The sequence below is a fragment of the Candoia aspera genome, chromosome 1, assembly GCF_035149785.1.
Source record: "Candoia aspera isolate rCanAsp1 chromosome 1, rCanAsp1.hap2, whole genome shotgun sequence".
Classification (NCBI taxonomy): Eukaryota; Metazoa; Chordata; class Lepidosauria; order Squamata; family Boidae; genus Candoia; species Candoia aspera.
Window position 1 is genome coordinate 73253387 of NC_086153.1, and position 26216 is coordinate 73279602.

Consider the following 26216-nt stretch of genomic DNA (forward strand, 5'->3'; position numbering starts at 1 on the left):
GTTAAAGCAATGGTGTTCCCCGTAGTAACATATGGCTGCGAGAGCTGGACCATAAGGAAGGCTGAGAGAAGGAAGATTGATGCTTTGGAACTGTGGTGTTGGAGGAAAATTCTGAGAGTGCCTTGGACTGCAAGAAGATCAAACCAGTCCATCCTCCAGGAAATAAAGCCAGACTGCTCACTTGAGGGAATGGTATTAAAGGCAAAACTGAAATACTTTGGCCACATAATGAGAAGACAGGACACCCTGGAGAAGATGCTGATGCTAGGGAGAGTGGAGGGCAAAAGGAAGAGGGGCTGACCAAGGGCAAGGTGGATGGATGATATTCTAGAGGTGATGGACTTGTCCCTGGGGGAGCTGGGGGTGTTGATGACCGACAGGAAGCTCTGGCGTGGGCTGGTCCATGAAGTCACGAAGAGTCGGAAGTGACTAAACAAATAAACAACAACAACCCTTGCAATTAACAAAAGCCTGGGCTTCACTGCCAAACTGTCTACACACTTTTGAGATAGATTCTAAGTATATAACACCTGCTGAAAACTAAGAGATATAAGCTACATATAAACACAAACACATGTAATAAAAGATTTAAAATTGTGTTGGGAAGATGGCATTAAAAAGAGTGGTAGGAAATCAGGAGTGTTTGGCGTGACTTACTCTGCCCCCTGCCAGACTCTATTAACCTTGTAAATACTAAGAATATAAGCACATATAAGAAAAATTCCTTTAAGAGAAGGAATAAAACCAAAGAATTGAATATCCAGTTGCTTTTTGTCATATTAAGAATTAGAATTTGACAGAAATGTTTGGAGGAACTCTGATGGTACATTTAACTTTGAGGTGGTTGCGGCTTGTGCCCTTCTGCCCTAGAAAATAAGGATCTGATAGACATACTTTCCTGAATACGGTGGCTCCATTTAATTGTTAATTTTTGGTTACTATAAAGAGCCAATTTACAGCCATTCTATAAGAGCTTGTTGCATTTAGTAACATCTGACTAGTGAACTCTGCTTGTCAGAATGAGAATGTATACCTTCTGTAGGAACTAGTTATAAAATGTAAATTACACATTAAACAAAAAGCAAAAACTTGGTAAGAGTTTCAAAAACCCAATGACCTTTTTTTCTGTATCTGCAGTTATATAATATAAAAGGCCATTAAGGGAAAATATGCCTCTTTCTTGTTAGCATGTTAGTTTGCTACTCACATGTAATTCCTATTTTATACAGCTCTCTGAATTTTTGGTTATAACCTTCTCCTGGAACGTAGTCGCCAAGGCCAATGGTGCTCAGAGAAATGAAGCAAAAATAAAAAGATTCCAGGAAGTTCCAATCATCTTCCAGGACAGAAAATATTATTGCTGGGATAAAGAAAAAGCATGAGACGGTCACAAAGCCCAAAGTCACTGCATGGATGATGGCCACAATTTGCTTTGAAAAACCCCAGTGGATGTGGAAGTACAGCACAGGCCGCCTGGTGACATAGACTATGATGCGCTGGACCACTGCTGTCAGGAAAAGCAGAGTGAAGGGGATCCCAATGACTGAATAGATGATGCAGAAGGCCTTTCCTCCATCTGACAAAGGCACAGTGTGACCATAACCTGTAACATAAGCACAAAGATAGGAGTGAGAATTGGAGAGCTGCTAAGTTTGAATGAACTGTCAAGGAGCAGAGTTAAATTGGTAGAATGGGCTACCTCAACTTGCAGTTGAAGTGCAGAGCATATTTACAACATTTTATATCACTGTCTGTACTTTGTTAAAGATCATTCATGTGAAACACAGAACAAAAAGCAAAGAGAAAGAAAAGCTGCATTTTGAAATATGGAAAGCCATCTTGTAACTGTTCATTCAACAATTACAATTCTTATCTACAGTATTTCTGTGCAAGGAAAGTGAGAACTAAGCTCAGGAAACATCTTCCAACAAAATGGACATTCATGCAACCTTTGTTCTCCTGACTCTACCACTTAGTTCCACCTATTGATACACTACCCAACCCACTACAGCACAACCAACACAAGCTACGAAAAGAATAACACTATCATACATCAGAATCATCTCAGAAACAACCAGCAGATTATTACAACCACACAGTATCACCGTAGCACAGAAAACCAACTAAAGCCCTCCAAAACATTTTAAGTAAACCAAAAGACCCAGTAGCCCAAGAAGAAAAAAAAACAGGAGTCATCTACAACATACAGTGTAAGGACTGTAACAGCCTATGTAGGACAGACAGGCAGAAGACTAGCAGAGCACATCCATGAACATTAACTAGCCGTCAGAAGACACAATGAAAACTCCTTAATCTCACAACACATGGACAGACTCAACCACAGTTTCAACTGGGGAACTGTGAACATCCCAGACCAAGCTAAATCCAAACCCGCTAGGGAATTCCTGGAAGCTTGGCACTCAGATACATCAGCCATCAATAGACACATAGAGATAAACCACATTTACACACCATTCAAGAGAGACAATAAAAAAGCTAAGAAGGAAGCAAAAAGACCAGAACACATCCTCTCCAGCAGCCTACACCCAGATAAGCAGGGATTAACACCAGGACAAACAATCAAGCAGGAAACAATACCCTAATCAAAGAACTACCAAGGAGAAAAGCACACCCCCACCAACACTGGCAGGGCAAGCTACTGCATATAAACAGGGAGCAAACCCCACACTCACTCGCACTGATGATGTTACCTAGTCGGGTAATGAAAAGTCTGCAAGCAAACCACCAAGCTCAGAGAGCACCAAGGACTACACAGTTCAACTCTGTGCTACAGATACTCTCTTCTATCAGACTCCAATATTTATCTGGAGCTTCTAAGCAAAACCTTCATACTGAAAGAAATGGGGGTGGGGGGGAAGCTCCATTAGAAACTGAAGAGTATTTCTCTCATCTCTGGAGCGGGCATGAAGAAAGCACTTACAGATACTATCTATGCTAGTCACTCTTTCCAATGGGACTATTTCCACTCTGAAATTTAGTTTCCATTTGTTAATATGGATATTGGGAAAGTAATGTGCATCTGCGAACAAAAAAACTGTCAGAGTGCTGGAAAGCATTTGGCCTGAGAGATCAGAAAAATCACACACCAGGCATTTCTATAAAAATAAATTTATTTACAGAAAGCACAAAAATATATTTACAAGCTGTGCATTCACACGCACTCAGAGAGGACTGGGCTGGAAGGCTACAAAAGCGAAGCTAAAACAAGTCCAGGCAAGTTCCTCCCCCAGGCAATGCAGCTTTAACACCCAAACTGAGGACAATTAAGTTCGACCTCTTCACCCTGCTGATACTTAAGAAAGTACTCAATTACCATGCTAACCTAGTGGCTTAGTCCGTGCAAAAACAAAGAAATGCCAACAGTCCCCTTTGTTTTGCTAAGAAATAAGACACAAACCAATTTTCTTTGTCAACTCTGTATGTCTTGGTAGAGCAAGAGGTTTGGTTAAAATATCAACAATCATGCCTTTTGATTCACAATATTTTAACCTTATTTCCCCTTTAGTTATCATGTCTTTGATATACTGATATCTAATATCTATATGTTTTGTCCTATTCTTGAAAGCTTCAGATTTTGCCATTGCAATGCAAGCTTGATTATCCTTATAAACAGTTATAGGCTGGTTTGCTTCCATGCCTATGTCTTTTAACAACTGTTTAAACCATATAACCTAGTTACAGGTTTGTGCTAGAGAATAAAACTCTGCTTCTGCAGTGGAAAGAGCAACAAGTGTTTGCTTTCTAGAATGCCAGCCTAAGCTTGACCCAGCAAATTGAATTAAAATCCCAGAAGTGGATTTTCTGTCACTGACATCTGCTCCCCAGTCAGAATCAGCAAAAGCCTGCAATTTCTCTGTTCCACAGACATTTAGCTTCAGGCAATAATTCTTTGTTCCTTGCAAATACCTTACTAACCTCTTCAATGCTGCTTTTCTAGTAGATGTAGGCTTCTCTACCTGTCTACTTAAAATGGCCACAGAATTTGAGATATTTGGGCGAGAGAGATTTGCAATGTACAGTAAACTTCCAATTGCAGATCTATATTTCTCTGCCTCAGTTAATTAAGTTTCTCCTATTTCTTTCTGAAAATCTGGTATCATAGGAGTAGAGACTGGTTTACAGTCTTGCATGTTAAAATCCTCTAGGAGCTTCTGAATTTTACTATGTTGGCTTAACAGAAAGCTACCATCCTTCTCCCTGTGTTATTTCCAAGCCTAGGTAATCTGTTAATCAAGCCTTTGTTTTTCTGTTGATGTGAACAGCAGCAAATCATCAACATAAATGCACAGATACATACAGCCTTGTTTGTCTTTCTTCACATATACACATGGATCTGCTTTTCCTTTTTCAAAACCAAAATTCTGAAGTTTTTCATCTAATTTTTGGTTCCAGGATCTAGCAGCCTGTTTTAACCCATAGATTGACTTCTGCAGTTCACAGACCAGATTCTCCCCTTTTTCACAGCCAGAGGTTTGCTGCATATATAATTTGTGGTCTAAATCACCATAGAGAAATGCAGTTTGAATGTCATAGTGGTTAACTGACATTCCCTTGAGTGCAGCAACTTTTAACAGTAATCTAATTGATTCACCTTTAGTAACTGGTGCAAAAGTCTTGTCAAAGTCTAAATCTTTCCTCTGAGTGAACCCTTTTGCAACCAACCTTGCTTTATATTTTTGGATTTTGCCATCAGCATCCCTTTTCAGTTTGAAAACCCACCTACAACCCAGACAGCATTCATTGGGAGGTAGATTTACCAGTTTCCATATTTTCTTTTCTTTCAAGGATGCTAATTCCTGTTGCATGGCAGAATGCCAATTTTGTGCAATCTCAGGTGGTAAAGCATTCACTTGTTCTAAGGACTCAGGTTCTGTGAATATGTGAAAGGCCTTTACTGTTTCAGCCTGAAAACGTGATGGAGGAACGCCTTTATTACTTCTCTGAGATCTGCGAGGTAATACAGGGCTTTGACTCCTATCACTTTCCTGAGAAGCATCTGTCTCATCAGACAGATCTTCAGTTTGCTTTTCTGGTTTAATGTCCTCACTAGGCAAAAGATCACTATCAGCAAGTCCTTGCTGTTCTGTTGTCAGATCAACCGGAGAGCTAGAATTTAATCACCCCCAGTTTTGCTCAGCAAAAGCAGCGCGTTTGCTAATTATTAATTTCTCTCCCACTATGAACCTGTAGCTCCTTTGGCTTTGTTCATATCCAGCAAAGGTGGCTTTCTTTGTTGTGGGGCCTCCTTTCCTTCTCTGTTGTTTTGGAATATGAACCCAAGCAGTGCTACCAAACACTCTAAGATGGTTTACCTTTGGTTTCACACCATGAAACAAGTGGAATGGAGTGTCCAGAATCACAGAGTTATACAGTCTGTTTTGCACATAACAGGCAGTAGACATTGCCTCTGCCCAAAATCTGAACGATAAATGCGATTCTTTAAGCATGCATTCCATCGCATTTTGCAAAGTTCTGCCCTTTCTTTCAGCAACACCATTTTGCTGAGGGGTGTAAGGGTTAGAAAGAATTTGTTCTATCCCCTTTTCCACTAGGAACCTTTTGAATTGTGAGAAAGGTACTCTCCTCCTCTATCACATTGGAGTGCAGATACAGGCCTAGGGAATTTTCCATTTGCCCATGTCACAAAACCTTTAAATTTCTCAAATGCCTCATCTTTGTGTTTTAAGATATAGATAAATGTGTATCTTGAGAAATCATCAATGATGGTCATTGCATACCTTGCTTGTCCAAGACTTGGAGCAAAAGGACCAATAATGTCAGAGTGTACAATTTCCAAAGGTCTAGTTGTAACTCTGTCACTGTGCTTACTCACAGGAACTTTATGTGTTTTGCACTCCTTGCAAACTACACAATCTAAGTATTTGTCACAGGGTTTTATCTTTAGGTCAGCACACAGCTGTGGCATTTGTGCTATATACTTGAAATTAGCATGACCAAATCTCCTGTGCATCAGGTGTACACATAGGTCATGATATGGCGTGTTGCCAACTGCAGCCCTGCAGCTTGGCTTCCTTGCATTTTGCACAATGCACAAGAAGTCTTTCAACATAGCAGTAGCACACAATTTCCCATTTTTACATATCTCACAACCATTTTTCTTAAATGTTATGACATACCCTGTTGCAGCTAATTGTGCCACAGATAAAAGGTTTGACTGTAGATTTGGCACATACAGCACACCTTTCACAGTTTCTCCCAAGCAGGATAAATACAAGACCCATCAGCCAAAGATACACTTTGTCAGTTTTAGACAGTGACACAAAAGAGCTTTTACAATTACATAAATGACAATTGGCCCCAGAATCAAACACCCATACATCAGAATTACCCTTCTCAGCAACCTGTGCAATTTGGGTTGTCTGAAGAGCCTTCTTCTGTGTTGCCCTTGTGTTCTTCTTGTCTTTCTACTCTTGGGTCTTAAGGCACAGTCTTTGCAAATGTCCAGCTGAACCACAATTGAAGCATCACTGGCTGGCTAGTGCTGTTGCCTCAGCTTCTTTTCCTTTCTTTTCGCTTGCTTTCTGGTGCTGCAGCTTTCCAGAAGAGTTGGGGGGGGGGATCTTTCCTCTCTCTTCTCCCATTCAGTGAGTAGGTGCTGTGTTACATACGATGGGGTGAGGTCTGCTTCAGGCATAGCCTCCAGGGTACAAATCAGTATGTACATTTCATTCAATGAGGACAGCAGAATATAGGATTTTGTGAGAGGTGTAAATTCCATTCCTCTCTCCTGCAACTCAACAAACAGCTGCTGAATATAATACAGGTGCTCAGGAAGGTTATCTCCTTCTGCTAGGTAGGATTTGTACAGCTTTTTTGTCAGGGTAACTTTACTCCCTGCTGTTGTCTTTACATACAAGTCTCTCAAAGCGTCCCAAAGTTGCTTTGCAGACTGCATGCCTCGCACGTGCACTAGCTGATTGTCCTCAACTCCCAGGATAATGGTGGCTCTAGCCCGCTCATCCTGTCTAAGCCATTCAGCACTGGGATTTTGGGGGGTTTCCCCACCAATTGGCAGCCAAAGATTCTCTCTGGGAAGATAGATTTCCATCTTCAGGGCCCACTTCAAGTAGTTGGTCTCTGATAGGTGCTCCAGAGGCATCGCTGAGGGCTGGGAGGTAGCCATGGCTTGTTCCTTCTGTTTGCAAGTCACCTCAGTTGGTTTCTTTGTCCTGCAGACTGGCAGTAGCTGGAAAATCTCCAGGCTGCTCCAAAGAAAATCTTCACAGGTCTTTGCTGCCCGCCTTTAAAAATGTGCATGAGGTGTGGAGCTGATCTCTCTGCTCTCTCTGAGGGTTTATTGGGCTGCTTACTGGGTCCATAACCTCTTGGCAGAGTGCTGGAAAGTGTTTGGCCCAAGAGATCAGAAAAATCACACACCAGGCATTTCTATAAAAATAAATTTATTTACAGAAAGCACAAAAACATATTTACAAGCTGTGCATTCACACGCGCTCAGAGAGGACTGGGCTGGAAGGCTACAAAAGCGAAACTAAAACAAGTCCAGGCAAGTTCCTCCCCCAGGCAATGCAGTTTTAACACCCAAATTGAGGACAATTAAGTTCGACCTCTTCACCCTGCTGATAATTAAGAAGGTACTCAATTACCATGGTAACCTAGTGGCTTGGTCCATGCAAAAACAAAGAAATGCCAACAAAAACAGCTACTGAAGACAATGCAGTCAATTCAACATGGGCAATGGGAAATTCTAACACCAATGTTAATTTATTAGATGCAATAAATATAAAGAACTGTTTGCTTTTTTTCCTGCTTCTCCCCAAAATAATCCTTTCCTATTCTTGATAGTATCATTGAACTAACTGCAGTCAACTGTGGGTTTTTTTCCTCTTCCTCTCTGGTTTACTATACAGCCAAACTACCAAAACCTATTTGCACATCTTGGAGGTAAAGAACCTTTTGGTGTCTGAGGATTATACAATTCTTTTTTCAAAATGGGGGATACTGAGTGCTACAGGGGGGAGGCAATATGGTTAAGATGTTACACAAATGGACAGGAAGGTTTTGAAAGTGTCTGGGGTTTTTAAAAGGTTGTTTAGGCCTTGTGAAAAACTTACATGGCTATTTTATTTCTGCTTTTTTGCACCAAAAATTGGCAGAACAAAGTGTCTAAAAGTGTTTTGCACTGCTTTGTAGTTCTGTGATATCAGACAATTCAGAAAAGGTGTTCCATATTCAGTTATCTATTTGTGACAGATAGACAGACAGACAACATGCTTCCAACATGCTAACGTACCAGAGAGAAATTAATAGTCTCTTTTATCCAAATTAGAAATCACAAATTAGGGTAGAGGAATATTAGCCCACTCCTTAAAAAAGTGCAGTTCCAGACTTACACTTGTGGTTCAGCTTGCAATATATAGTATATAAGCAACCACACAATATCAGCTTCTGAGTTGGGTGACCATATAAATCTTTCAAATAAAGCTGTTTAAATAAAATCAACTCAGAATGAATTATAGAACTATGAATGAAACATGGGGGCCTAAATAACAAATATGCACTCCAACCACAATGTATTACTTACTTTGTTTCTGGGCATCCAAATGCTGAATAACTAAACTGAAAACTGGTATAAGTTCCTTGCAAGTTCATTGCAAAATCAAGTTGATGTTCTAATATTACAGACCGATTGGAAAAGAAACAACCCAAAGGTTTCTGGCCAATAAAAACTAATAACCAACACTTTTTTTGACCACAAAAAAGTGGTCAGGCTTGAAGGCTACTTTAAGACCTCTTGGTGGAAAACTCACAGGTCACTTGTTTAACCTGCCATGCAACGAACTATTAATAAATGTAATCAGGGTGAGGCAACCATTTACAAGTTAGAGCTCCCTCCTAGCACAACAGCTAAATCAATAAAAAGAGTTAGCAAACATATTTACACAAAGGATAAAATGCTCCAGCTTGGGTGGGATGTATAGAACTTTCAATTAAAAAGTGTTGAGTAATTCTTTCTTTCCAGCAGTTGCCTGCTATATCGTGAGTTTATTTTTAAAGATGGTTCTTGAAAATGCTGTTGGATCTCAATCAATTGCATTAGGCCCCTATTCTAGTTATGCTTCTAACGGGCTACAAAACTTGGCATGGCTGTATTAACAGGAAGCTATTAAATAGCAGTATTTATTCTGCCAAGTATAGAATATTCAGAAACAGAATAATTCAAGGGTTTCTTTGAAACAAGAAAATCAGTTTAATGCTATGCTTTTTCATCTTCAGCTGTGGCATTTACAAATGTGCATCGATTTTTAATGGTCACCCTCATTAATCCAAGCTCTTGAAAAACATGGTTTATTCCTAAAACACCGTGGCAATTGCCAGCTGTGGAACTAGTGCCTTTTTATGGCCCTGCTTGACCTGCCTTCTGATGAGTGGGAAGTGGAGCCAGGGACATCTAGGGATAATAATGCTGGAGTGGGTGAAACCAATGATGCTGGCTGAGGCAAATCCAGCACTCCCTGCCTACACCCTCTGATGGCCTCTCAGACTCTGAACTTCAGCCTTCCAGTCCTAAGCAGAGGCCTGCTTTAAAGATCCAACAACAGAAGGCTGAACTCTGCAGGTCAGCCACACTGGCCAAAAATCAGGTCAGCAGGAGAGTAGACTCTAACAGAGCTTCAGCTGGACATTTGGGTAGAGGCCCAGCTTGGCTTAATTAGTGGCTTCCCTCTGTGGGAGACAAAGTGGAGAACAATTTTTCAAACCTCATCTCTGTTGCATTCACCTTGCTATGTTGCATTATCTCTGGAATTCTGGATCCCACCTCCCTGTGTTTCTTGTCTTTTCTCTTGGATTTGTTGCTTGTTTATTGGATTCTTGGCACAAGCCTGTGTCTACATTTACAGTTGCCACCTTCAGATACTGGTAAAAAGGACATTTTCTTTTAAAAGTTCTGCCTGAGTTTGCATATCACTGGATGGTGGCAGGCATCCAGCTTGCTCTCAGGTTGGCTAGTAGCCAGCAGTACCCGCACAAGAGATGCCTGCTGCCTGCTGCACCTGTGCAGAACTGTGACTCAGCCTAGGAGGAACAAATGTCAGGAGCAATTAATCCAGCCCAGGAGTCTAACAGTGTTATATGGTATTTGTCAGCAGCAAATGAGTAGTAGGATTTGGGCTACAGCTTGACAGTAATACATTGGCATCCACTGATGTATTTAATAAATCAAGTATCTAACAAGTCAGGAAAATGTTCTGTAGCCTGGGAAAGTTATTTCTTCCTGTAAAATGAGCAGCAGGAATCCTGAGGGAAATAAAGTGAATCAAATGTGTAGAAGAATAAGAGGAGAATAGAACAGAAAAATAGGTTACATATTTTCTCCTCTAACCAGGAGTACTTTGATTTATTGTCATGGAAAAGAAACAATGCCAAAGCCGCAGCGCCTTAATGCAAAAGAGAAGGGAGCTGAAACTAGACAAGAGAGCCTCAATTTGCTCAGGAATCGGAGGGGACTCTTGCAGGAGCTGCTGCTGTGAATGCAGAGGCTGCCAAAGGATAGTCTTGGTGCCTGGGTTCTTCTGAGCAGTCTGGTCCAGCAACAGCAGCTCACGAAAGGGTACGTGCATCCAGGCCGCATGGGAGTGAGTGTGAACCCCCTCAAACTTGCTCACCAACCCCCTGGAGCTGCAACTTACAGACTCAGAGCCTTTGTATTTAGCCATAGGAGGGCTTGGCGTGACGTATAAATCACACTACGTCTAACAGGCAGAAGTGAAGGCCAGAAGTACATCATGTGAAAAAGTAAATACACGCCATTGAATTTTTTATGTTTTTCAATATATTTCAACATACAGATATTTGATCCTTTCAGCAATATTGATAGATAAAGGGGGCCTTGGTAAATGGACATTTGTTTTTATCTCAATGTAGTTTTTTGTCCATTATCCTTATCCAGTTTCCCCTTTTAATCTCTCTCCAAGAACTCATTTCATTACTAGTGCAACAAAATTCTCAAGGATTTTATCTCCGTGCATTGCCATAGACTGTGAATCTTTTATTCTGCAATTACTCTATTTCATTCACTTAATTGTATGAGGAATCCAAGCAAATACTGTCTCCCATACTTTCCCAACATTTCTTCTATCTCTTTTCTTACTTACTATCAAAATAATAAGGGAAAGATGGAGATAATTCCTTAATTATTGGATTTAGCTAACAATCTAAGCCATAATATGATTTGTTTGGTTTGGCTCAGTGTACTGAATAAACCCACTCATTGTGTTCTGTAAACTTTAGAACATGGAAGACCCAGGCACTTTTTTTGTGGCTGGCAGGTTTAAAAATGTTTTTTAACCTCTTGGGATATATGCTGACATCATTGGAGAGGAAAGGCCAACATTTTCAGCCCTCACTGAATTGTTTCATTGGGTTTTGTTTTGTTTTAAAAGCCAATGTATATATATTAATCCCAACAGATTTACACCTATTTACACATACACACACAGACAGACAGAAACACATGATAAAAACAAATTGCAAAGTGCAGGAGGTGAATTAGAAATAGTAAGCCAAAATAAAGATTTGAGATAAGGAAAGTAAACATAGCTAGAACTAGTTTATACTAACATGACACTTCTCCATGCTTTTCTAAAGTTGCAAACTATTGTTTCACATATTATATTTTATTCTTTAACCTTCACACCTCTCTCTCTTTTTGAGGATCTCACCAGCTCCATCCAACTACAATTTTTTCAGTCTTTCCCTTCTTCTCAACTCATTCATCCTTCCTTCATATATTTCTTTTGCAACATGATCCTCAATTCATTCTTTCTACATGACCAAACCACCTCAATGTACTTCTTTTGTACTGGTCACTCCCTTTTGCATTGAACCCATGTTCATTTGGCAGCCATTCATTCTTAATTATATCTCTTTCTGTTTTACCACACGCGGTTCCCAACAAATTGAAATAATCTCTATGTTTCTCCTAGTATGTTAGTAAGCGCTTATTGGAGGAGACTACAAGGAAACACTGTATATTGTCAAGATTGCTGGTGTTTGTTTTGTTGTTATTCATTCAGTCGCTTCCGACTCTTCGTGACTTCGTGGACCAGCCCACACCAGAGCTTCCTGTTGGTCGTCAACACCCCCAGCTCCCCCAGGGACGAATTCCGTCACCTCTAGAATATCTTCCATCCATTATTCCCTTGGTCGGCCCCTCTTCCTTTTGCCTTCCACTCTCCCTAGCGTCTTCTCATTATGTGGCCAAAGTATTTCAGTTTTGCCTTTAATATTATTCCCTCAAGTGAGCAGTCTGGCTTTATTTCCTGGAGGATGGACTGGTTTGATCTTCCTGCAGTCCAAGGCACTCTCAGAATTTTCCTCCAACACCACAGTTCAAAAGCATCGATCTTCCTTCGCTCAGCCTTCCTTATGGTCCAGCTCTCACAGCCATATGTTACTATGGGGAACACCATTGCTTTAACTATGCGGACCTTTGTTGTCAGTGTGATGTCTCTGCTCTTAACTATTCTATCGAGATTTGTCATTGCTCTTCTCCCAAGGATTAAGCATCTTCTGACTTCCTGACTGCAGTCAGCGCCTGCAGTAATCTTCACACCTAGAAATACAAAGTCTTTCACTCCCTCTACATTTTCTCCCTCTATTTGCCAGTTATCAATCAAGCTGGTTGCCATAATCTTGGTTTTTTTGAGGTTTAGCTGCAAGCCAGCTTTTGCACTTTCTTCTTTCACCTTCATCAAAAGGCTCCTCAGTTGCTCTTTGCTTTCAGCCATCAATGTGGTATCATCTGCATATCTGAGATTCTGAATGTTTCTTCCAGTGATTTTAACTCCAGCCTTGGATTCCTCAAGCTCAGCACGTCGCATGATGTGTTCTGCGTACAAGTTGAATAGGTAGGCTGAGAGTATACAGCCCTGCCGTACCCCTTTCCCAATCTTAAACCAGTCCGTTGTTCCATGGTCTGTTCTTACCGTTGCTACTTGGTCGTTATACAGATTCCTCAGGAGGCATACAAGATGACTTGGTATCCCCATACTGCTAAGAACTTGCCACAGTTTGTTATGGTCCACACAGTCAAAGGCTTTAGAATAGTCAATAAAACAGAAATAGATGTTTTTCTGAAACTCCCTGGCTTTTTCCATTATCCAGCGGATATTGGCAATTTGATTCCCCAGTTCCTCTGCCTTTTCTAAACCCAGCTTGTACATCTGGCAATTCTCGCTCCGTGAATTGCTGAAGTCTACCTTGCAGGATCTTGAGCATTACCTTACTGGCATGTGAAATGAGTGCCACTGTTCGATAGTTTGAACATTCTTTAGTGTTCCCCTTTTTTGATATGGGGATATAAGTTGATTTTTTCCAATCTGATGGCCATTCTTGTGTTTTCCAAATTTGCTGGCATATAGCATTCATTACCTTGACAGCATCATCTTGCAAGATTTTGAACAGTTCAGCTGGGATACCGTCGTCTCCTGCTGCCTTGTTGTTAGCAATGCTTCTTAAGGCCCACTCAACCTCACTCTTCAGGATGTCTGGCTCTAGCTCACTGACCACAACATCAAAGCTATCCCCGATATTGTTATCCTTCTTATACAGGTGTTCCATATATTCTTGCCACCTTTTCTTGATCTCTTCTTCTTCTGTTAGGTCCTTGCCATCTTTGTTTTTGATCATACCCATTTTTGCTTGGAATTTACCTCCGATATTTCTAATTTTCTGGAAAAGGTCTCTTGTCCTTCCTATTCTATTGTCTTCTTCCACTTCCACGCCTTGCTTGTTTAAAATGAATTCCTTATCTCTTCTGGCTAACCTCTGGAATTTTGCATTTAATTGGGCATATCTCCCCCTATCACTGTTGCCTTTTGCTTTCCTTCTTTCTTGGGCTACTTCTAGTGTCTCAGCAGACAGCCATTTTGCCTTCTTGGTTTGCTCTTTCTTCGGGATGTATTTTGTTGCTGCCTCCTGAACAATGTTGCAAACTTCTGTCCAGAGCTCTTCCGGGACCCTATCTACTAAGTCCAGTCCCTTAAATCTATTCTTCACCTCCACTGCATATTCCTTAGGAATATTAGTGAGCTCATATCTAGCTGATCTGTGGTTCTTCCCTAATCTCTTTAGTCTGATCCTAAGTTGTGCAATAAGAAGTTCGTGATCTGAACTACAGTCAGCTCCAGGTCTTGTTTTTACCGACTGTATAGATGTCCGCCACCTCTGGCTGCAAAGGATGTAGTCAATCTGATTTTGGTGTTGTCCATCTGGTAAAGTCCATGTATAAAGCCGTCTCTTAGGTTGTTGGAAGAGAGTGTTTGTTATGCAGAGTGAGTTGTCTTGGCAAAATTCTATCAGCCTATGTCCTGCTTCATTTTGTTTTCCCAGGCCATGCTTACCTGTAATTCCAGGTGTCATTTGACTGCCCACCTTAGCATTCCAGTCTCCTGTGATGAAAATAACATCTCTTTTAGGCATGTTGTCCAGTAGGTGCTGCAGATCCTCATAGAACTGCTCTACTTCAGCTTCTTTAGCATCTGTGGTTGGGGCATACATTTGAATCACTGTGATGTTAGATGGCTTGCCCTGAATTCAAATTGAGATCATTCTATCGTTTTTTGGATTGTATCCAAGCACTGCTTTAGCCACTTTACGATTAATTATGAAGGCTACTCCATTTCTTCTGTGGTCCTCTTGTCCACAGTAGTAGATCTGGTGGTCATTTGATGTGAAGTGGCCCATTCCAGTCCATTTCAGTTCACTGATGCCCAAAATGTCTATCTTTAATCTTGACATCTCACCAATAACCACATCCAGTTTGCCCTGCCTCATAGATCTTACATTCCAGGTTCCAATGGTGTGTTGATCCTTAGAACATCGGATTCGCCGTTCACCACCAGCACCGTCGGCCGCTAGCCGTCCTTTCGGCTTTGAGCTAGCTGCATCATCACATCTGGGGCTAGTTGAACTCATCCTCTGTTCCTCTCCAGTAGCATTTTGACCATCTTCCGACCTGGGAGTCTCATCTTCTGATGGTATACCAACATATCTCTGGCTGTACTGATCCACTGAGTTTTCACGGCAAGAATCCTGGGGTGGGCTGCCATTACCTTCCCCAGGGATCACATTTAGTCTGACCTCTCTGTCATGACCTTCCCATCTTGGGTGGCCCCTCACGGTTTAGCTCATGGCATCATTGAGGTGCTCAAGCTCCAGCACCACGACAAGGTAACGATCCTTTGCTGAAGTTCTCCTAGTATACCCAACTCAAACTCATTGCCATCCACAATGGCTGAAATCATCAAATGTGCATTACAAAAACTTGATACAAACTTTGTAAGTACATTAAAGACAGACTTTGTATTGCAATATCATGACATACTTTTTTCACTTCTTGCCTCCCTCCTGTAGATACCATGCTCTCACTTCTATGTAATAAAATGGGCAGAAGCATGCTCTTACATCCATTTTGCCTTCTTTCAACAAACATTCATTCCTCACAACAAAAAAAATACTAGTCTGTTTCTGTCACCTTTTGCAGCACATTGTTAGACTTCTACATCTTTTTTCCATCTTTAGTAAACATTCTATCACAGTATTCAATATTCACAGTATTCAGCTCCTTGCATCTTTTTTGCTATTTATGTATAACTTGGAATTGTTCATTCTATTTTCCTATCAAAATAGCTACCTTGGTCTTTGATACATTAATTTTAGATCCACCCAACTCTATCATACTATTTATATAAAACTTACTGCAGACCATTCAGTTTCTCAGCCAGCAAGACAGCATCTTTTACATATAAAAGTGCATGTGTATTCACATCCCAAGCATCACCTAATGTCACCATAAGCATTTCTTACACATTTATTATAAATGCATTAAATAACCAAAGGAACATTACACATCCTTGTTTTATTCTTTTTTGAATGTTGAACTATTTTGCTAAGCATTCCATTTATTTTCACATATGCTTTACTTCCATCATATACCACATTTGTCACATTCAGCAACCAATCTTCAACTTTTGCAAAGAAATAGTTTACGCCTACTCATTTTATCAAGTGCTTTCTCTAAACACAGGTTAAATTTTCTTAGGTTCATACATTTCTCAATGACTTGCTGAAGAACAAAAATCTGGTTAATTTCTGCCCAGCATAAAGTCACACTGTACTTCCCAAAATGTTACAGTTACAACCTCTTCTACCCTTTTATTCAGAATTTTGGCAAACCTCTCCCCAGGTACACTTAATAAACCATATCCCAGTAGTTTTGCATTCATTTTTACTAACCTTCCTTTGTCTAAGGGAACAATAACCACATTCTTTCAATTGTCAGGCATAGATGCAGTCTTCACCTATGTTAAAAGAGTGCCACAGCCATTCAATAAGCAAACTACTTTGATGTTTCTGAATATATCAAGAATCTACACCTGCAACCTTACAATTCTTCAGCATCACAGCATGCATAACTTCCTTCTCATCAGTTTTTTCCTAGACACTAACATTTACAGTATTCATTTCAAATCCATTCTTCAGCACATTACTACCATTTTCATATTCGTCTAAAATATTCCCTTTTCAAGTTTCATCCCAAATAATTTCAACATGTGTATTTTAATTCCATTTAATTAATTTCTTGTTTAGCCCTAGTCATCCACTCAATTTTTTTAATTCCATCAAAGTTGCTCTACATTTTTTCTGCCTCTTTTAATCTTTTGTTCCTTGATTGATTTGACTACCCTATTCTTTGCAACTATTTCTTTTGTTTCTATACATTATATAATGTTTCCCTTCATCCTCATTTTTCTGTAGCAATTGTTCTGTTAAATGCATGTTCCTCATCTACAGCCTCTTCCATTTCATCATACAAGCAAGCATTATTTTTCTTACTTCCCATTCCCCACACTTTACATCATAATTCTTTTCACTCTATTCCAAGCAGTTTCCATGTTCTCTTTATACCCACTTTCCACTCATTCTTATGGGATCTTAATCTTCTAATATACTTTCATACAGGACTCTTATTTTGATATCTCATTTGTTATAAGCAATCAAATCAATTACGTTTTTTATTTATTTATAATCAATATTTTGCCATTGATTCTATTAACAGTCTTGCTTAAACCATTAATTCAATATACATACATACATACATATGAAAAATACACACACAGAGAGACACAGAGATACTCACCAAACAAACGCCATTCTCATTCATACTTGGGTCTCCAAATGGCCCAATCACTTTTTCTGTACTTTTTCTTCTCATTCCTATCCATCCATCCATGTCACCTAAAAGAATATTTTTCCCCTGGATTGTATTCATGAATTCATATTCAGGTTGTCCATTTTTTTCCCAAACGTATGTTTGGTTTTTACATTTTCACACTAAAGTTATCTGGTAATAATGTATAATATTAATGCAGTCCACAAGATCAATCCATCTTCTTATTTATTTGTAAGGCTGCCCAACTCAAACAATGTGGCTCTGGGCAGTATACAACAAAAGTAAACAATAACACCCCCCACCCTGACTCCTAAACAACAAAAGGTTGCTCATGTAGCATCTATTTGTAACTCCTTAAATCAGACACATTTTTTCCCAGGATCATGAGGCTGTCCGCTGCAGCTGCAGTTCGATTCTGGGAAAATATGTAATTGAAGAAGTAGCAGATAGCTATGTGTATGCTTGTGCATGAACCAAAGTAATTTTTTCCCTACAGATCCAAAGCAGTGCACAGCCATCGGTATTACAGAACACTCAATGTCTGCCCTCTGGCCAGTATGTTTGTGAATGAATCAGTGCTTGAAATTGACATTACTGATCCTTCTCTCTGAATTTTAAATACAGTCCCTGTTAGGTAAACTACCTGTCTTATTAAGAGGCTAATAGCATAGTTTCCTTAATACAGCCAGCAGTCAACATAATTTTCTTCTGGGCAGTGATGTTATCTCATTCTGCATTTTTAACTTATATTACAATATTAGCATATACTGTATTGCAATATTGCCTTTCAACTTTAAGACTACACTTAAAGAATAAATAGATTTTAAAATGGCTTTCTTATTGGTTAATAGTCAACAACTCTTATCCACAATGTTTGGATTCAGGTCTTCTTCTGAATTTCTTTTTTTTTTTACAGAGGAACATTTACTTGAGTCTGGCTAATTCTCCTGCAACAATAGCCTGTTTAATTTCTGAGACTCTGGCTAGGTGTATTAAGGCTGCAATATTCTTAGTTGGGAGTCAGGCCACTGACTTACTTCTGAGGAAACATTCACAGGGTTGTGCTGCATGAGTTCCAAGACAATGTCATCATCATGTTATTTTCACCTTATGTCTCCCTTACCATGAAGAGTTTGAGAAAACAGCATGTCTTATGCCTCAAGTTATATCACTGAGTAATAAGTTGGGTAACATTTTTATACAGCAGGAAATATTGTAGTCATATTTAGGAATTCATATGACTCAGAACTCCTGATAGAGGTAATACAAACAGGAAAGATACTCTTTGAACTACCTGTCATATAAAAAACTTGAGGTAGACTGCAGGTGTGTAACTGTCATACAGTGAGAAATTGAATGCAAGTGGAAGAAAGAACTCAGTAAGCTTAATTACTAAATTTGTGCAGCTTCTTTATATATCACAGAATGATAAATAGTGCTTTAAGTTCATCTATGTTTACTACTGCTAGGACTTTCCAAGCTACTGACTTAAACCAGTAGGAGGCAGTTAACTGACATGTAATCTTCACACATGGTATTGTAAACCTGAATCAAAGTTTGCATATTTGACTTGATCCTACAACAGATGGCAGTGCTAGCAACTATGGTCAGTCTCAAAAAAGATTAGGCTCAGACCTAGTTAGTATTTTCATGAGAGGACACCAAAAAATTGCAGTAACATAAATATGTTGTATTGTTCCAGAAGATCTTTATCAGCTTGGCTTACATGTCTCCTCAACTAGAGATGCCCAAACTTTAAAATGTACTACAAGTTAACACAGTTAAGTCCTTAGGTTGGGGTTCACAACAACTGCATTTCTGTGATGTTTGTCTCACACCGTCATTACATTTCACAAGATGATATAAAATCTGGGCACCACACCACCTGGAGACAAACTGGAACGATTTCAGAAAAGGGCAGTGAGGATAATCAGGGGACTATGAGCTAAGTCCTATGAAAAGAGACTGGAGGAACTGAAAATGTTCAGTGTTGAGAAAAAAATATTGATGGGGTTATGATAGCATTCTTCAAATACCTGAAACAATGTCACACAGAAGTTAAAGCCTACAGTCTATAATTCTAGAGCACCAGACACCGAATAAGGGATTTCAATTACAGGAAGATGAATTCTTATAGAACATTAGGAAAAAAATTCTAATGATCAGATCTATTTGACAATAGAAGGAATTACCAAGAGATGTGATGTGTTTCCCTCAGTGGAAACATTCAAGTAGAGGCTAGGTAGCCATGTCCAGGGACTCCTGAACTGAACAGGAGGTTGGACTCAATCATCTCAAGAGCCCTTTCTAATTTGGAGTTCTATGAAGTCAGTACGCTAAAGCACTAAGTCAGTCAAATTATCTTTTCATTTCAAATGAAACCTTAAATACAACAGTAACTACAATTAGCCTCTTTCAGAAATGAATGTAAGTAGCCTATGAAATAATTAACTGTGTCTCTGTTATATGAATAGCCTTTCTAAACATATTTGCACTGAATATTTCATGAAGTTGTAAAATGCTCAGGCAAACAAAAGAAGATTCAGTGAATTTCATCAACTACAATGAAATATGTCCTGTCTTTACTTTAAAGGTTTCTAAATTGTTTATATTATTTAGGAGTAAAATTGCCAGAGTAGAGGGATATAAGTGTAATAAATAAATAATGAAACACATTTCCAAAGTACATTTGGATATTACAGAATATCAGCCCATGCAGTGAGTAAACTAAAACAAACCAACTAGCTAAAATCCATAGAAACAATATTCAGCTGTAAACACTAAAATACCTCAGTATAAAATGCTTTAATCTGGTAATAAAATAATGCAAAGTTGATCAAAGTTCTCTCAAGCATTCTGGAGCTGAAAAGGCTCCCTCCTTTATGTCTCTTATCAAATGTCCTCTGACATTTAATCTAATTCATGGCTATACTAGCATGAGAAGAGGTGCTCCTTGTTATATTTGACTCTCAAACTGCTAAGTGATTTAAACTCAGTATCAGCTCCCTGAATTGGGCTGAGAGAACAGAGATGTGCGCAGCTTTGATGATGCTCTTTATGTTGATGAAGCTTTGAGCAAAGCAACCGCTTGAAACAAAACTGGGATACAAAGCCTTCCCTCCCCCTTGTAAGCAGCAGAATGGTCTAGTTGTTATTGTTTGGTCAGAAGTGGCTTCTCTACCATGTGGAATCCACTTTCTTCAAAGTGAGGCTAATGGCCGAAGAGAAATGTCCCTGCCTCAATGCCTTGTGAAATAGACTGTGTCACCCTCACCACCTGAAGGATTACCAATTTGTGCATTCCAATTTCAGAAAGTGATCTAATGTAGTTTGATGCAGAATGCCAGCTAAAAGTCCAGCTGTGGAATTCAGCACTATGTGATACTTTTGGACCACCTTTATGGACATACTGTAATATGCCATAGTATATATGCTAATCCCACCTGGAAATCATCACAGCTCAGCTTTTCTGGTACAGGAAAGGTCACAGTTAGCAAATCATCCAGAGCTGGTAATGGATTCTCAATATCATCAAGGAAACTTCCTTGGGAGTTACCTATCTATAGCATCTCCTTTACTTCAGCTGATTTAGTCTCCATCTAGCCCATTACTAAACATTCATTGTTTTAAACTAAGAAGAGCTGTCAAGCAAAATGTGGCTCTTAGAGCTTACTTATAACTATGGTCAGCACAACTATCTAAGTCACTGCATTTTAAAAAAACAAGTAATGTTATTCATCATATTCTAATAAAAGGATTTGAAGAACTGTTTCTAAGAAATTTGAATTCCCACATTTATAAAATATAATTCTTATTATCAGTAGGAATGCAATGGAGAATGTGAATTGCTTTTTAAGAAGATTTTAGAACATCAAAAGGCATGCTAAGTGCAATTTGAAAGTCAATTATTCTCAATTGAGATATTTTTGTATTGGTTTTTTAAAGCATCTCTCATGTGTTCATGAAAATAAATCTTGTTAAAATGTCTCAATTACTCCCTTTCTGCTTAACATTTAATTAATGCTTTGATTACAATCATTTCTAGCTTCCCTCCACCCCTTCCTTTAAAGCAGTGTTGCCAACATTCCTGTTTTGTACAAAGGATATATCTCTTTTGAAAAATCTGATGAAGTTGTTCCATATATTGTAATTCTACTATTTTAATTTCAATCTTTTCTTTTTACTATTTTAACTTTGGAAATTTATATTAAATATACAACCTAAAACTTTTATTTTTTTAAAAAGCACATAAAGCTGTGAAACTACCAATCAATGATAGTCAGAAAACTATGTGTAAAACAGCATCTTACGTAGGCAAAATGGAACAAAACTACCATCCTTCCCTTGTTTGCTTCAAGAAAACCCTTGAATTCCTTTTTTCTTAGTCTGCTAGAATATAACCCTGTTGTATACATTACATATGTTAATCCCACCTGGAAATCATCATAGCTAGGTGCTTCTTGTCCTTAAAGCTGAAATCCATTCTGCTCCATGCTCCATTTTTAATAGGCATTAAAATGCCCTACCACAAAAAACTCCTACTGAAAATCTGCTTCAGCAGAGGGCTGTTGCCACGGCACAAGGGTTGTCTTGCCAATGGCAAAGGACAGGGTTTTATTGTTCAGGATTCTTCCATCAAAAGGGTACCACTACCCACTAACATTCCCTGTGGAATTCCCTGTGATGTGTCTCCCAAATCTGCTTCTGAATGTTGAGGGACCCTGAAGGGTAGATTTGGAGGCTAGGTCAGGATGGGAAGGGAAGCTTCTATTGCATGAGAAAAGTTCACTGATATCACATAAGCTCCAGAGGCTTTCTACACAAATAATTTATAGTTTTATCCAGTCATAAATCTGATATTGATGGACTTTATATCGTCACAATAATGTGAAACTATCAAAAACTGGTGTGGAAATATTCTATGATTCGCTTAAATCATTTGGACTACCAAGAAGTCTATGTTCTTGGTTCACAATTTTGAGTTTGTTTATTGAACAGTATTTTGAGTTCAAATTATTCTGTCATTAATATTGTCATCATAATCTATAGTAATGGCAAATCCTTGTCATTCAATGCTTTTTTTTTTTTTTTGGTGTCTTCAAGTTAGTGTTGACTCCTGGCGACTGCCTGGACATGTCCTTGTGGTTTTCTTGGCAAGATTTCAGAAGTGGTTTGCCATTGCCTGCTTCCTGGGCTGAGAGTGACTGGTCCAAGGTCACCCAGTTGGCTTTGTGCCCAAGGCAGGACTAGGACTATGGTCTCCCAGTTTCTAGCCTGGTGCCTTAGCCATTGCACCAATGCCTATTAACCTGAAATAAAAATTCAAATTTCTTGGAAAAATTCAGCCTTCTAAAATTGAATCATGGTTGTCCTAAGATGGTATCTTAGGTGTGATGAGAGACAGAGGTAGAGTTTTAAGTTAAAAGAAAATACTTCTAAAAAACCAAAATAGTCTGGGAAGAATATGTGAACTTCCAGAAATTACCAAAGATGTCTGTTGAGGGAATAGTGAGGAAAGGGGAAGAAGGAAATGATCTGCTACAAATTAGCTATTTATACTAAATCTACTGGGATTAGTGTTGGAGAAATGAATTTATTTCCTGGCACAATACAGAGATACGGTTATCTTTAAAAGGTAAAGTCTCCCTGCAGTCAAGTTTGATTCCTCGTGACTCTATTAGTATGTCCCTATATTCTTCTTGGCAACAATATGTTAAGTATTTTGCCACTGTTTTCTTCCAATATATCTTTTCAACTTCCCAGACTAGCCTACAACTCTAGAATCTCCTAGTCATTTCCTACACCAATACTAACCAGTCCAACCCTGCTTAGCATTTGGAAATCAAACAAGGTTGGCTAGGAGTTTTCATTCATTACATAGCTTTTCTTCTTCTTCTTCTTCTTCTTGAAACTCTTTGAGTCTAGAACAGACCTACCAGACTTTTGTCCTATGTTAGTTGGAAACCTGAGCAGGAGCAACTCCTCTCTGGGAAAGGAAGAACACTGCAATATTTTATTCTAAGTCCCACTTCTACTTGATAATTAAGAACAAAAGCAATGTGAACTCTATTAGTAAAACTGAGAACATTTTCTCCCTTAGTAGCATTCCCACATTAAAAACATTATACAGGTAGTCCTCATTTAATGACCACTCGTTCAAAGTTCCAACAGCGCTGAACAAGGGGGACTTATGACCAGTCTTCGTAGTTGTGGCCATCACAGAATCTCCACAATCGTGATTCAGGCGGTTGGCGACCAGTTCACAATTATGACATCTCAGCATCCTGCGGCCACACGATCACCATTTGCAACCTTCACTGCCGGCTTCCGAGAAGCAAAGTCAATGGGGAAGCTGGCAGGAGGTTGCAAATGGTGATCATGTGACTGTGGGATGCTGCGACTGCATGAGATTACCTAACAACAGCAACTGGGACTGCCAGAACTGCTGTCAGCACGGTTACATGACGTCATTCTTTACAACCGCATCACATAGCGACGGAGTTCCTGGTCCCAATTACCATCCCTAAGTGAGGATTACTCGTACTGCTTTAAAAAACACTGCAACAAACTAACTAATCCTGGGATACCTTAAATTATAATGGGATATTCATTTGGAAAGAAATGACTAAAACTGAAAGTGATAAGCTTTAAATAGTAGGCCTAATATATGGGGGATGGAAAAATTCTGGACAATCTCTAGTAGGCAGACAATCTTAATTCTTTCCTGTCATTTTGTGGTCATCTGGATTTTTCCAACCAAATATAGTAGGCCTAAATTAAGATTGTGCATGCTTCAAAAAAGCACTTTGGATCTCTCATGAGCATAGTCTCTCTCTGCTATGCATTAAAGTAGCTTATCTATTTTCAAGCTTGAAGAAAAAGATGTGGCTGCTTTAATAGTTGTAGCTGCTTATGCAAACTCTGAAAGACTTCTTCTGAATTCTGTATCTTTTTTGGAGCACGCACAATCCTAATAAAAACATAAAATCTGTCCATCAAAAATATCACCTTCCAAAAGGACACATAATACCATAGCAATTTTCAGAATCAAACATTAGCTTTGAAAACACTTTGGGCTTTATGTATAATACTTAATACAAGTTTTTCAGTATCATCCAGACTGATCAGAATATGGGACATGATACTGAGTATCATGATGACAGTATCTCACACCACCTTTATGCAGTCGTAACTGTTGAATCAGCAAGACCTCTAAACTATTTTTAAGGATATATTGATATATATATATATCCTATCCATAAAAAGGATCTTTATTTAGAACTCAGGAAAAAATGTAGATGAAGCATTAAAGGATTCAAACTTAACTGGATGGTTTAGGATGGCACATATTTGTGTACACAATAAATCAGTTGCAGAGACACAAGCTAAATGATGAATTAGTTATGGGTGTGCTTTCCCCTCCTCAGTCATACGTGATGAGCAATCGTTTTTTCCATCGTATCAGGAAATATAATACTGTCTTGTCCTCACCAGGTCACCTTATTGGAAAAGAAACACAGTAACAAACTTGCATCTTTTTGACCTTCTCTTTAGCAGTGGGATGTGCTTCCTGCATTTGAGAAGACTTGAAAAACTCCTTAATTTTCAAGTTTTACTGGCTAAAAAGGCATTTTAACTAAAGATACCCCAGGAGTTTCTCTGTTGTTACATGTAATGTTTGCCACATTTCTCTAGGCAAACCATTATGAATGACAAATTTGATGGGTGCTGAACTGGTCGATGAAGATGGTGATGGTGATGATGGATGGCTGCATTCCATAAGATCATGTTCACCAGACATGCTATTAAGGTTAGTCAAAAAGCAGGCACGATTCATTATCAAAACAACAACAACAAAATAACATTCCCACTAATCTGGATTTCATTTTTTAAAAATAACTATTGCAGGAAATGTACAGATCTTTGTATTAATCATTTAGAATGCTGACAGTACAAGAGGATTTTCATGAATTCAACAAAGACATCACACATTAAGCTATGACTTGTTTTAAGCTCAGACTGTTAAACAAGCCAGAGTGGTCTCGTTTGATAAAAACTATTATGGCCAGAAGTCATCAACTTGGTTGACCCATAATACACTTATCAGCAGGAGCAGGGACACCCAGGACACCCCTGTCAGCCACAGCAGTCCATGGAGTGACTTTGAGCCAATCACTTTCTCTCAGCCTAACCTACTTCACAAGGATGTTGATGTGGGGAAACATCAGAGTAAGGCTGTATATGCCAGCGTGAACTCCTGTATGAAAAGTGGGATATAAATCTAATAAATATAAAACTAATAATAAATATGTAAGTATTTGGATTCAAACAACAAACTAGCCAAAGCTAAGCAGCTCATATACTGATTTAGCACCACATGTGACTTAAGTCTAAAAGTTTAGACATTTAGAAACAGGTTCTTGCTGGGAATATTTAAGACTTTATGATCCTACAAGCAGAGGTAAGCAAAAACCCACTGTAACGGAATGCCATTACAATGACATGCCAAAAGGCATGTTCTCAAACCGTGCATTTGTATACATTTACCATTTTTAAAACTAGATGAACAGCCCTGACAGGTATAATACTTACACAGTGTTATCCAACTTAAATGTCATGTATGAACCCAAAAAGGGTTCCTTCTTCCTTGTCTTGGCTTCTTACTTATATTGCAAGAGAGAACCTGTCCCTGTGTTTATTACTAAAGGAAGAAGAACTGGACCTATTAACTGGGGGAAGGAGACGGGAGCTCAGGATGACGGGATGATGGGAGAAAGAAAGGAAACTTTGCAGTTGTATTACCACTTCACAATAGATATGAGTACTTGCCTCCCAGGTACTGAAAACTGAATCCTCTCTGTTATGAAAGTGCTACTGGAGTCCTGCATGCAGAGACCAAGCAGCAGCAGAGGACTGGGGGCAAAAGTGGGATTGCCTGAAGGGGATAAAGGGACCAGAGGGAAAGACACTGCTGTGCCCA

The 26216-nt window shown here is 39.1% G+C and overlaps 1 protein-coding gene across 1 annotated transcript in view; it reads right to left on the reverse strand.

Moving 5' to 3' along the window:
• The window catches only part of KCNK1 (potassium two pore domain channel subfamily K member 1), a 34410-nt gene that overhangs the window by 6844 nt on the left and 1350 nt on the right, over window positions 1-26216 (reverse strand). The window contains exon 2 of the mRNA XM_063306734.1: window positions 1208-1603. Coding sequence (XP_063162804.1) covers window positions 1208-1603 — 396 coding nt within the window. The remainder of the gene's footprint in view (window positions 1-1207; window positions 1604-26216) is intronic.